Source organism: Carassius auratus, chromosome 41, assembly GCF_003368295.1.
Source record: "Carassius auratus strain Wakin chromosome 41, ASM336829v1, whole genome shotgun sequence".
Taxonomy (NCBI): domain Eukaryota; kingdom Metazoa; phylum Chordata; class Actinopteri; order Cypriniformes; family Cyprinidae; genus Carassius; species Carassius auratus.
In genome coordinates this window covers 18,080,620-18,095,027 of record NC_039283.1, presented here as the reverse complement: position 1 = coordinate 18,095,027, position 14,408 = coordinate 18,080,620, and the positions used below count along the sequence as shown (strand labels likewise).

Here is a 14,408-nt window from a genome sequence, read left to right as displayed (position 1 = left end):
TGTGCACCTCATGAGCATAAAAATTGAGGGAGGAGCTCAGAACTGTTGCAAATCAGCAGACTTGAGAGAGCAGGTGGGTGTTACCTAGATCATCAAGTGGCCAAACCAACAATAAAAAGACTTGTGTCAGCTAATTTTCTCTTGCACTCTGCCTCCAGACTTATAAGAGCCTGTGCCCTGCTCCGGAAAACTCTGGGGGAAAAGGGGAAAAAGAGTGAGCAAAGGAAACTGGCAAAGGGGAAGAACCATGCCTGAGTCTACTAACTTGAGGCTACGTCTGCCGCTGTTATGCATCATCTTGGAAGTCATTCTCATCATCCTCTTTGGGACGCTGGTGGAGTATAATCACGACACTGATGCCAAGCTGTGGAATAAAGGCATAAACCAAAATGCTACAAGACACGATTATGAGAATGAGTTCTACTATCGTTATCCCAGTAAGTGGCTCTTTTAAATGAAAAAAATAGAGCTGCATTTTATATTCAGCACTCATTGTTGAGAACATATTAACATGTAACTATATGATCATGCAGTTGGCTAAATTATTAAAAAATAATATGAATCTATAAAGCTTGTGAGTTCACCAGTAGAAACACACACGTGGTGCTTTTAACTTGATAATCTGAGAATGTGTTTGATTGGTGCAGATGAACATTGGCCTAAATTGTGTAACTTGTGTTTGAGTACTCTGACTGGTTTAAGTGAAGCATGTTTCAAGCTTAATTTAATTTCCCACCCACCTCACTTTGCTAAAACTGTCTTGTTTTTTTTATCTTGCACTAAACTTAACCCTCAGCACTAGACGTGTCTGAAGCACTTAATTAAATTTACTGCATTCCATTATTGTGTCTGCACTGCAAGCCCAGGATTCACATAAATCATGACAGATTTCACAGACTTCCCTTATCAGGTTTAACAGAATTCTTCATAATTCATGTAGGACAAAGACAGAACGGGGCAAATCCTCTACAAATTAGTTTTATTGTCTTCAGTGCTTTCCACAGGTTTGAAATATACTTGCAGTTGTAAACAGGTGGAAAATCCTCCTATTACCCACAGCACAAAAATGGTCTTTTACATGTGACAAATAATAAACAATATGTTTTTTTTTATATATATATATATATATATTTACAATATTTTTGTAATAACATTGGCTACAATTACATTTAATTACATTCTCATTAAAAATTATGATTCATTGTAAATTATGCAAAATGACAGCATTTCAATGATAGAGTTCTCCTTGCTTTATCATATAGTTTTCTCTCTCAGTATATGGGACACAGATTTTAGTGATACTAGTAAAATCTATATATTGAGTAATACATGTCAAAGGAAGTTCTTTGACATTTCTTCCTGTGGGGAAGCAACAACAGTTTAATATGAATTAGATAGAAATTAAATAAAATAAAATGTATTATGTAACCAAAATACCCCCCCCACACACACACCAAAGAAAAACCCAAAATTTAACATGTGACTTTTAATTATAAACGAGCCAGAAATACCCCTGGACTCTTATTTTGAAATGTATGTATTATTGAAGGCTGATCCTTCAGATGAGAGATTCTTACAACTATCTAAAACATAATATATAAAGGTCATAAAGTCGACATTTTTATAATTCAGCAACTCGAGTTTATAAGTAATTGCTTGGCATAAATGTGTGCTATACATAGACTTTATTTTAGATTTGACCAGGTATATTGGGTCAAATCTATGTGTGGGGAACAAAACAACTGTTCAGTAGTCAATAATCTTCAACAGTATGCATCTTCACCTTTTTGGGTGTGGTCGCATCTGTTCTGACTGTCACTGCTCAACAGCAGGACACATACACAGCAGGTGTGACATGAGAAAAATCTGCATTTAGAGGTGTATGGTGATTGATGAATCACATTTTTATATATTATCTGTTCAAATACAATAAATTATAATGTATTCTAATTATTTAAGAGGTCTCTGCTGATCACAGTTTAGGTTGTCTGCTTTGTACGGATGCAAATATATGCTTCACAGTGCACTTATTGGTTTCATTAAAGGGGTAGTTCACCTAAAAGTTATTTATGAATCAAGTACTCACCATAATGTCGTTTCAAACCTATAAGACTTTCTTTCTTCCTTAGAATGCAAAAGAAGATGTTTTGTCCAAACGGTGAAAGTCAATGGGGTCCAGAACGGTTAAACGCTATTGACTTTTATTGAATGGACCATCAAAAACAAAGAGATGAAAAATAAATAAATGCATACAGATTTGGAGAGACATTAGTATGATTTTGGGTTAATTAGTTAACTATCCATTTTAAGACTTATTTGTCCTGCAGTAAACTCAGCATAAAGTATACATAGAGCTCCTAGACTTATTTTTGTGGTGCCAGAAAAGAGTGAGTGTGAGAAGTATGCAGGACAGTTGCCCACAAAGGCTATGCCATCCTCATTGGTGCCCATGTCAATAGCCAGTTGCTTGGCTTACAACAGTGTAATTGTGTCAAAAGCAATGAAATGGGTGAATGAATGGCTCTAACACAGAGACGAACACAGGGGTTAATGTTGGGTTCAGTGTATCCATAGTGTAAAATAGGCCCTGAATGGTGCTGCTAAATACCCATCTTTCTGTATGTGTTTACACACATATCAGTGAGCAGTTAAAGTTTATGAGATTACTATTCAAATGTAAAATTATGGGAATGTGAGGGAAAACGATAGGAAAACAGCTTAACTGACTGTGTGTTTTAGGTTTCCAGGATGTTCATGTCATGATCTTCGTGGGCTTCGGATTCCTAATGACATTTCTGCAGCGTTATGGGTTCAGTAGTGTCGGCTTTAACTTCCTCATCGCAGCCTTTTCCCTACAGTGGGCCACACTTATGCAGGGATTTGTCCACGGCCTGCACCATGGCAAGATCCATGTTGGTGTGACTAGGTAAAATCTGAATCACACATAAGACTTACATTTCTGTTTCCTACATCCAGTTATTTGTATTTAAAAGAGACTGGTAATGTCTAAAATTCAGCAGCAGTAGTGGCTAATAAAGATTTGTTATCAAAGGAAAAAAAATGGGCTTCAACAGTCTTAACACTTCTGTAAAAGTTAATTAATAAAAAAAAAGGACAGATAAAATTATGTATTTGTGTGTTCATGTAAGTATCATGTGTTTCTTCACATTTACTGCTGATGTGGCCATGTTCGTAAAGTGAATTGTAACTGAACACAGCGCCACCAAGTGGAGGTGGCAGTTGAGCCTGAATAGACTGTGCAGCCCTGACTCACAGGCACATGCACTACTGTATTTATAATTACTCACAGTGAATATGTTTGTTATGCAGCATGATAAATGCAGACTTCTGCACTGGTTCTGTGCTGATCTCATTTGGCGCCGTTTTGGGGAAGACCAGTCCTGTGCAGCTGCTTGTAATGGCCATTTTTGAGGTGACATTGTTCGCCGTCAATGAGTTCATCCTGCTTTCTGTCCTTGGGGTAAGTGTGAACAGACTAGCTGTTTTATCTACAAAATTACCAGAAAAAAGGTCATTTACATTTAAAGGGTTCATGAACTTTTGTCCGCGGTCCACTTATGATGTCCACGTGGGTTTTACATTAAAAAACATCAAAATCTATAAGTAATAGGCAATTTTCTACCATGGTTTTGATGATGGCTCGAGAAATGCTCTATTTTATGAGCGTGCTGCATTGAAGACTAGACTTTCCTAATATTTCTTCACACATTCCTAATATTTGAATCTGAAGGAAGGTCATGCAGCGTGTTCTTCCACAACCAGGCACTGAACAATATTTTGCGATCTTCAACGGCATGTTTATTGCTTGGTTGCTCCATTCCGCTTTAGCACCACTTATGTTATTTCCCTAATATGTCATGTGCAAATCAGTGGGAGGGGCTATAGAATTAGGCGTTGATATGCTTCTATGGAGGCGGTGTTTAACCTGTCAAAGGCTGGCACATTCCAGGATCTGGCATTCACTGGGGCATGGTGTCAATAAAAGCTTTTATTTCAGTCACAAGGATGTTTTCAGTTCTGAAATGTACAGGATATTCTTTTAGTGCAATGACCTCTTATATATCAAAAACTCAAGTAAAAGTTGATTTCTCAACACATGACCGCTTTAAATATCCACAGAGAAAACTGATATTAATATGTATGAGTGTTATCATAACAATGTTAATGTCAATGGTATCTGTAGGCCAATGATGCTGGAGGATCCATGACCATTCATACATTTGGTGCATACTTCGGCCTAATGGTGACCCGTGTCCTGTACAGGCCAAACCTGGACAAGAGCAAACATAGAAACTCATCGGTCTACCACTCTGATCTCTTTGCTATGATCGGTGAGTCACTTGAATACAATTCCAGCCTGTAGTCATCTAGAAGTCTTTGATCCGTTAAAACTTTGGTTCTGCTCAGGTACCATCTATCTGTGGATGTTCTGGCCCAGCTTCAACTCAGCCATTACAAATTACGGCGACCCCCAGCACAGAACCGCCATGAACACTTACTACTCTCTGGCATCCTGCACACTGGCTACATTTGCTTTCTCTGCCCTAGTCAGCCCAGAAGGCAAATTGGACATGGTGAATATCCCTTTGTGGCCGTCTTTGATATTATGTTAAAATCTTCAACATTGCAAACCCTCATACAAGCCTCTGTCTTTTTCAGGTGCACATTCAGAATGCCGCACTGGCTGGTGGTGTTGCTGTGGGAACAGCTGGAGAGATGATGCTGACCGCGTTTGGCTCTATGATTGTGGGATTCCTAGCTGGAACTATTTCAGTACTGGGATACAAATACCTCACGGTCAGTAGCGCAAACTTCTTTGACAAATAACTCTGAACATCTACAAGAAGCCTCAGTATCATGCTTGTTGCTGTTTTATGCTATTTTAGCCCATTTTGGAATCAAAACTGAAGATCCAGGACACTTGTGGCATTCATAACCTGCATGGAATGCCAGGGGTTCTGGGAGCTGTGGTGGGTGCCATCACCTCTGCCATGGCATCTAAAGAAGTGTATGGAAATGGGTAAGTCAGCAGTTAATATATATATGTAATTATTTGCATAATTAATGATTTGTGATTGTGTTATTGATTTGGTCACACAACATTATCTTTATTTTATTATTGCTTAAGAACATGATGATTATGATTGTTTTCATATTTAATATGTTTATTACTGTTATTTAAAAAGGTTAATATTTTTGCTTTGTTTTGCATGCTTGTGTGTCATGGCCGAAAATATTGCAGAAATAATTCTGTGTGAGAACTGACACGTGTGCCTCTGTTTCCCATCACACACAGATTGCACAGAGTTTTCGCTGATGCTACAGATGATAAATGGGACCCTAAATCTAGGGGTGGATTTCAGGCTGTTTCCCTGGCTGTAACACTAGCAATGGCTCTGCTAGGTGGTCTAGTTACAGGTGGGTGTAAAGTTGGAAAGTGCAGTGAGTGCATGCTTCAACTAGGCCAATCATTTGATCTGATCTATTTTAAGTTTACTGCTGTTATCATACTGTGCCATTCAAATTAGAGAATTTGAAGTAAATATGAAATAGTTACGAAACGCTCATTTGCGCCACACACTGAAAATATAAACAAGGCAAATGCATAGAGCTTAATGCTTTATTAATTGCAAAATGGCGATTAATCCTAAAGGGGGCATGCACAGTAATGCAACGCTAACTGTCACAATAGGAAAGAGCAGAAGAAGAGACGATCTATGCACCAACCCAAAACAAAAGGGTGCTTCTCAATACTGAAACTGATGCTTCCTCATTTACTCGCTTCTCTGTCCTTCAGTCTTTGACCCGGAAACTGATCAAACTCAGTTATCTTGAAGGGATCTCAATTCTCTTAATTGCACTTTGAGGATGCAAGGAACAAGAAGCAAGGAAGCTTCCTTAAGAGTCATGAACAATGATAAACAGAAAGTATAGGAAAGTGAGGAAAGAAAACTAGGATGCACAAATTAGAAATGAGAAGCTCCCATGACCTGTGAGTTCAAATGACACACTAGGGCTTGAAAAACCGCCTGCTTGTTTTAAATCAATTGAAAACATTATTTTTTTAGTTTTTGGCTGATCTGTATTCTCTGTATGCTTTCTTTACATTTTAAACATGAAAATTATTTGCCTTTTTTATGTGATTGTTTGCAATATTTATTTTCTTGGTCAGTGTTGTTGTGGGTTTTGGTTCTTTTGTTGTTGTAGGCTGTAAGGACCTTTAGAAGTAACTGAAAAAGCATGCTGCTCCATAAGCACCACCTACTGTCAGAGAATACTATTGCAGTTTCTTTCAGTCAGTCTTCTGTTTTTGTTTTGTGCAGTTGTCTGATGTAGAATAATTTTTCAGAGTTAGTGTACTGTAGTAAACCCATAGTTAATTTTTGTAAAGGGGTAATGCTCAGTCATTGTTTACAAAGCATTAAAGAAAATCTAACATTTTTATAATGTAACTCCAACTTTAATTCTTAAAATATAGTTGCAGTTAATCATCAACCAAAATTTGATCATCATGACAACTCTAGATTGTTCATGCTTCTCTGTACATGTGTGCGAGGTATGTTGTGATTTATTTAATTCAGATCAAACAAAATATGCCTGTGTTTTTCTCAGGGTTCATTCTGAAGCTGCCCATCTACGGTAGTCCTCCAGATACTCACTGCTTTGAGGATGAACTCTACTGGGAGGTGAAGATTGTTATTTATATAATTTTTATAGCATTTATAGTTTATGCTAAATTATATATGCCTGTTTAGATTCCTTGACTGTCTTTGACAGTGTAATTATTAGACATTATTGCCTTATGTGCATTAATGAATTATGGGACTCTGTATGTACAATATGCAGATACGGTTTGAGTATTTTAAACTTTACTCAGTCTGGCCAAGTGCTATTAGGAAATGTGAATGTGTTTCAGATACCAGGGGAGGAGGAAGGTCATAATGAGCTTAAAGAAGTGGCCTCACCAAGTGAAGAAGAAAAACTCAGCAGCTAAATTACCTGCGTTCACCAGTTTGCATTGGTTCATTACTGCATTAACCTGCACAAGTCCCATCACTTGTGATCTTCGCTGCAGGTGTCATTTATTTTACTCAAACTATTAAAATAAAATGGTAAACTTTGTTCCATTATTGTTAATATCATTATATGTTATTATAATTTTATTTTCAATGTTCAACTGAGTAAACAAATCTGTGATTCCTTATAACACCGCTAGATGGTGATGCAGAGCTGTCAATGGCTCAACAGAGGACAAGATTATTCTCATGATTAGCTTCTAGAAATATTTGTAATTTAACTACAAAATACAGTTAATGCTTTCTCTTTATTTTGAACATTTTTGCAAGACCAATGATAATCTGCTGTGGAATGTATGGGCAAATATTTTTTACCCCTAAAATTTAATATGAAACATAGTAATTCTAAACAGCTGGAATTTAATATATAAAGCATAAAACTCTCTGTGATTTAGAGATTTTCTAAAACGTTTCCTATGAGCACACATTCAATGTGAGAATTTTATATGGATTATTTGACTCACAGTTTAAATGTATAAAAGTATATAAATACTGTGAATTTGGGACATTGATGAACATGTTTTATTGACTTAGCCTACTACATTTGGTGGAAAAATATTTGGATTGATATAAGATTTTAAATGTAGCCTATATAGTTATAGTCTTTAAGAAGAAAAAAAAATATTTACAACGATTATTTCTACCCGGCATAACCTGTATCTGTATGGAGTGACATTTAAATAAATTGGTAAGATTTACATTGCTGAAAAGTCATTGTTATTTCATTAATCCTTTGTAGGTGTTTAAGAGAAATGCACTGTTTATTTTTTTTTAATGGGAATGCGTGTGTGTGTGCATGTGTGTGTGTGTGTGTGTGTCAAAATGTAGGCTAAGTGATTTTGTCAGTCAAGCGGGCGTGAATTGTAGGCTACAGTTCATTCAGCTCGTCAACAAACAACGACTCACGCTGATTCCTAGCGAAGACGCCGTTTAATTCAAGAAAAGCCTACTTAATGGAACCAACATTCACTGCGGAAAGGGTTAACGAAGAGTCCAGATGGTCTCCGTCGCGTAATTAGCACAGTTTCACTTTCTAGGATCAAACGGAGAAGAGAAAGTGGGGGGTCTTATTTTGATAGCACGTTATTAGGAGCGCCCGGAGCTCGCGGGCTGTGCGAGGAGCAGCTCGACGCCCCTTTTCATTCGGGCAGTGCGTGTTTTACAGAGACGGCGCCGCGGCGTGAACCAGCGCCAAGCTCTTTTCCCAGGCCTCAGACAGGTGGACAGCTGGGATGTGAATAGGCGCTAATGCTGAAGTGCTTAATTGCGCTTTATAATCAGCAAAAAGGAAGCATAACTGCACGTAATAGGGTATTTACATTGATTTGTTTGTGCGTTTTGTTTGAAATGGAGCTTTAAGGGTTTCAAAATGAAATTGCGCTTGAGATAGTAGTCCAAGTTATAGACTGGCTAATTGTTGTTTTTTAGTCCAAATGTGTGTGTTTTTTTTTTATCTAAACCCATCAAGATAATTTAGCACACTAATAACTGTATGTTTTTTTTTAGAGATAAAACCTAAAAATAACCATTAGAAACATTCCATATGTGTTGTTTTTAGGTTCTTACCCCGTGTTCTGAGAACAATGCATTCTAGTTACGTAAACTCTAGAGAAACTCAATATTTTTTTCTAGAATATTAGGACTTGATTCCCTTCATTCTGCATTTACCTTTTAGTAAAAGACCTGAATCAGGTATGACCAATTCTTCTGAAGTTTATCCATTTTTCCCCATCAGAAGTGGGTCAGTGGGAGTGTGTACTGAAAGGAAAGTCCTGTGTGCTCTCTGAAAGCCTGTCTGTATGGGGAGAGTGCCTCTCTTTAGCTCACATTAACAGGATTACAGGCAGGCTGTGCTCAGGGGCCATGGACTCTTTCAACCGCAGGCCTCCCTCTGATCAGTGCTTCCACAAACCGCACCACGAGAAAAATAGAGAGAATGGATTACAAAGACAATGGCACAACCTTGGATATATTTATTTGATGAATTGAAAACAGAACTTTGGGTAATTGAGGATATATCAGTATTTACAGTTACAAGGTGCACTGTTTTCTATTCTATTCTATTCTGTTCTGTTCTGTTTTGTTCTGTTCTGTTATCAAAAGGAGATAATTCTTCATGGTCCAAATGTGTTTTTTTGCAGTTTTTCCATAGAATAACCATTTTTGAATTCCTAACCTTTCAGTGAAAAGTTTTCTAATCTAAAGAAACTTCTTTCACTAAAGAGCCTTTTGCACAATGGAAAGTTTACAGTGATATTAAAGGTTCCTCATGGAAACTCAGATGCCAAAAAATAACCTTTTTAATCCTCATGTTGTATTCCAGTCATTTTTACCCAGATTTTTTTTTCTTAAAATGCTAATTAATGTTATCGCATTGAATCAAAACTCAACGACTTTGCTCAGGGTTTATCAAGTTCCCCCAAAATATAATTTGTGTGTTTTTGAGTTATTTATGCCTATTGTTACATTATAATGACCAGCCTACAAAAAAAAATCATTGTACATTTTTTGTAGGCTATATTATATTAAAATATTGAATTCTATGTTTTTATCAAGTTGTTTTCTTTAAATTAGCACAGATTTTGTATTTATTTTCTTAACTGATTGATCGTTGACCTCGCTGATTGATCTGAGCTTATGCACCTCAGTTTTAAGTGAAGGTCGCCAAAATTACCCATAAATAACGCTTTACGCTCAAGGTCAGATCAATCCAAAGAAATACAAAACCTGTGCCAATACAATAACAAGTTGATAAAAAGATCAAATCCATTATTTGGTAACAATATCATAATGGGAGGTTTACAAACAATATTTAAAAACACCAAAATTGTTAAAGGATTTTAATCACCGCAAAAGGGTTGAGAATGTAATTAATACTTTCATTTTTATTTTACCAGAGTAAGATGTAATTTTGACTTAATAAAGTTAATTTAAATTTTTGATTGTATAGTTTACAGAACAATAAGAGTGCTAAAATCTCACCCTATGAACATTAACAAAGCCCGTTGTGGTCAGGAAGTCTCCTGTCAGTAGAAATTGGTGCTTATGTGAGTTTCCCATATTCTCCACTTTGGCTAGTGAAGGTGTTTGGGTCTGAATGGAGCAGAGCACAAGAGATTCAGACAAATATGTTCACAGTGGAGCTCACACCTGCTTCCACCAAGGGCAGCAAAGTTCAAGAGGTTCATTAAGTGGAGAGCATAGCCAGAACAAAATGAACAACAATTCATGAGAAATAAAATACCAACTTATCCAGGTAACCAATGGTATTTTCCTCATTAAAAGACAAAACTGAGTCAAAACATCTTCACAACTCAGATAAAATAAAATAAAAAATCTTCAATCCCACAAAACTGACTTTAAACTCATATGTGTGTGGTGATTAAGGGATTTTTGCTTTCACAAGCCCTCCCTCGGGGACCATTACATTCAAAGGAATATAACAAAAGCACTGACAGCATACTTTAGTGAAAGAGGGTGGCCGGACATAGTGGGGATAAAAGCCCTTTAGCAACCCTCGCAATCCCCCCTTCTTGGCCGAGCATATCCACATTCATGCTTGACATTTTGGGAGGTGTGAACCTTAAGGTTAGAGGTCAGTATGGGTCAAGTGGGGTGAAGCCATCATTGAGTCTTAATTGAGTTGGTGCTGTAGAATGAGGACGTGACAGTGGAGGGGCTCTATCTGGCTCAACTGTTGGAGTGGGGTACTATTAAAGCTATATGAAGTGTGTCTGGATGTCTTAGGCCACGTATAGACATGATCATGACAAGAAAAAATGTGCAGTTCCTGACATACGCATAAGAAATTTTAATTCAAAGATTTGTAAACATTGCAGTGGACTCCAAATTTTGATGATCATTTACTTGTTGATTTATCTCTTTTAAATAACTTTTACACACTAAAAAATTCAAAATATCCCTTTATCAAATGAATTAAACTAGGGATGCACCACTATTGAATATATATATATATATATATAATAAAAAATATTTATAGAATTTATAATTCATGCATACATACAAAACTACTATCATAGTAATATAATAATAATATTTTAAATAATAAATTAAAAAAATATAAATTTGTGCTAGATGGTGATTTAAATCACAAACACAGAAACAAGTCTGAAATTATTAAATGCCCAGTATCCGCTGACATATAAAAAAAAATATATACTACTAATAAAACAAAGTTAAATCATTAACACTTCTCAGTCACTGGCCAATTTATAAATAGAAATAGAAATGTAACTAAAAATAACATTGTCTGACCACAGTGCAGGTCAAGAGCTCATGTAAAGTTAGATTATCAAAGTTTAGTGTCAGTCATCAAATCTACATATATTTTTCCAAGAGATAAAAAGAGAAAGGAAAAGCTATTTCAAGTTCAAAGAAGATTTTGGGTTATTCATTTGGGGATGATTCATTGGGTATATGGAGGGAAAAGAGAAAGAGTCAGAAATGCTGTGTGGCTGTATGGGTTTTGCAACAAGAACTAATTCTCTCCTATTTACTCCTTCCCTCTACATCCCTTAAGCAAATTCAGTCAATGCTGTTTTATCAGATGCCAATTTGCATGATGGCAACAAGCCACAACAGACTTGCAGCTGCACCACAAACACACACATGCACATAGAGAGGGGGAGAGAGAGAGAGGGAGAGAGAGAGAAAGAGAGAGAGACTACACTACCTTTAAAAACCCATACAAAAACACAAATATACACATAACGCACAACATGTCACGTTTGCTCACACATGCTTTCGCTGTCTCTCCTCTCGTTTTTCTCATGATTCACACCCCCTCCGCACCTTCTCATCATAATTAAAACAGGAGGTGTCTCCTCAATGCTCTTTTGTCTTAGTGCAGCACGATGGGAGAAAAGAGTCCGGTGGCTGAATATTAATGAGGCAGGGTGTCCGTGGATGGGCTGCATGAGCAGAGGAAAAAAACACTGGTACTATTTTCTTCCTACGCTTTTGGAAGGATACATCATGTGCCAAAACACCTCCGGTCACTCCGGCTGCCAGCGGTGGGGAAGTGAGCACTATGCATTGAGAGAATGTGTAAGAGGTATATCTAGGACGCTCGGGTGAAAATGCAGCGAATGGCTGAATGACTGTGTGGCCTATTCAAGCCACTAGGTGGAGATGAGTGAGCTTTGAGATGGAGCTGGTGCTCTTGTTTGTCTCTACACTACCCTGACTGAGCTTCACCGCAGTTTAGATTGCTATACTAAACACTAACTACAGATATACACACGTGCTTAGTCTCTGATTTAAATATAGTACAAACCTATGTATATGCATGCAAGTATGTATGTATATGCGGTTTCTTTTTCCCCTTTAGATATCATCCAGCATTTTTGTGAACGTCTGATCGATGCTTTGTTGCATAAGCACACGATAGAATATCGTTTTGACCTTACGTATTTATATTGTGTCAATGGCAAATAATAATATAAAAATAAGAAATAAAAAATATATAATCATTTTCTTTTGATTTTGAAAAAAGTGTACATTTAACGTTTCAACATTCTGGACCCTTAAATGTCATTCAAGAAACATTTCATGAGGTGTAACCGTGAAAATAAATACATACATTTTCTTACACCTTCTATTCTACTGTTCAGAAAGTTTATACATATGTTCAAGTAAAAATGTCTTTTGTTATATATAATAAATTCATAATTCATAAATATCATAACTTTTTTGTGGTCTCACACCACATTACATTTTACAGCCTGGATTTTTAATCATAGAAAAGGTGTATTAGAAAAGTTATAATTTAATATGTTATAATTTAACATATCTGAACAAATTAATAGATCCAGACAAAATAAATAAATAAGTAAATCTTTACTCCTGCGAAGAAACAAACCTCCGACAATACTCCACAATCAAAAATGCTTTCTCCAGCAGACATGGAGGCAATGAATGCATGTTTACATGCACCAAATCACATTGACAAACACACCATTCCACAATGCTGTGAAATTGTTTCTTTTTAGCTTTTAAGCGGTCAAAGAGAAACACACACACAAACACTTGCAAGCATACTTCCAGTGTTGCCATGCACCTCTCTCACACACACTTTCTCACACAGCTACTTCCTGAGGAGGCATTTTTAAAGCTGAGAGGTTGGATGTCTATCTTTGGCTCTCAGTTCTAAGCACCCGGTGTGAGTGTGTGAGGGGCCTGTATATGAGCAAACTGCCGCCTACTCCGGCCATGACCCACAATTCCTCACAATGCCCCCATTCTCTGGACTGAAAGGCTCCATCAGCAACAGGGGCCAGCTCTCTGAGGGGATATGACGCCTCCCAGGATGGCATACAGAGACGGGCATCGCTGCCAGGAAACCATGGGCCTGGCGGAAAGAGCCAGCAAAGGCGATGATGAGAGAAAGAGAGAGACAGAGTGAGAGCTGAGAGGGCGAGCAGAGATAGAAGGATATGCTTGCCAAGAGATACCAAGCATTTTGTATGTGCCAGTGCCACTCAAGCCTCATTAGCCTGACTCTTTGTGCCACACTGCTCTCTGCTGTGAAGGGATGCGCAACTCGCTAGTCCTGACAGGAGCATCAGATTCTGGGTTTGTGTCAATCAGTCTGGAACTAGACTTGGAAGTGAGATCGGAATATTGCTGAAAATATTTCTATCAGGCAAAATGTATCTGACCATTCAAAGACTAGTGTTAAGTTTTATTGTTATTATTTTTTATATAGGAAAAAAATTAACTGTCATATTTTATTTGAACATTCAAGCACTAGTGTTAATGTTTGTGTTATCTTTAAAATAAAAAAAGAATTATGTCAGGCAAATTTTGTCTGAACATTTAAGAACTAATATTAATATTCAGTGCTATTTTTTAAATATATGTATATAAGCACTGGTGTTAATATTTAGTATTCTTTTAAGCAGAATTATGTTAAGCACATTTTTCTTTATTATTGTGACACTGATTATAATGAAATATACTACAGCAGGTATAAACACGATTTTAAGTAAAATAAACATTTATGAAAGGAAATAAACATTGATAAACATTGACTGTTGATAAAAATGCTATTAAAAACATTGCTGGACTGCAACAAAGAGACCTGTATGTGGTCTTTTAAATCCATGGCTTTTTTTTTTTTTTTTTTTTTACTAAAAACAAAGTGTGCATGTTGCTATTGTAAAAAATAAAATAAATAAAAATATTAATAATAAATAAATAAATCTAAGAGTTTTAGCTCTTTATTTTCAGGACGCATTTCTGCAAAAGTCTACTGTAAGCGAACAACCCTGATGGTTGGCTATGAGCACA

At 36.7% G+C, this 14,408-nt stretch overlaps 1 protein-coding gene across 1 annotated transcript; it reads left to right on the top strand.

Moving 5' to 3' along the window:
* Window positions 1–247: 247 nt before the first annotated feature.
* On the top strand, window positions 248–7,798 carry LOC113059145 (ammonium transporter Rh type B-like). The gene is made up of 10 exons (XM_026227428.1): window positions 248–437; window positions 2,740–2,926; window positions 3,331–3,481; window positions 4,205–4,352; window positions 4,429–4,595; window positions 4,681–4,818; window positions 4,908–5,041; window positions 5,318–5,439; window positions 6,634–6,707; window positions 6,938–7,798. Exons 1-10 carry the CDS (start codon window positions 248–250, stop codon window positions 7,013–7,015), a joined length of 1,389 nt encoding a protein of 462 aa, XP_026083213.1. The 3' UTR covers window positions 7,016–7,798.
* The last annotated feature ends 6,610 nt before the right edge of the window (window positions 7,799–14,408 follow it).

Bases quoted from the DNA above. Each gene is read 5' to 3' on its own strand.
- LOC113059145 (XM_026227428.1), top strand. From the start codon at position 248: ATGCCTGAGTCTACTAACTTGAGGCTACGTCTGCCGCTGTTATGCATC. The intron at 3,482-4,204 runs GTAAGTGTGAAC...TGGTATCTGTAG, and splicing joins TCCTGCTTTCTGTCCTTGGG to GCCAATGATGCTGGAGGATC. The intron at 4,819-4,907 runs GTCAGTAGCGCA...ATGCTATTTTAG, and splicing joins TGGGATACAAATACCTCACG to CCCATTTTGGAATCAAAACT.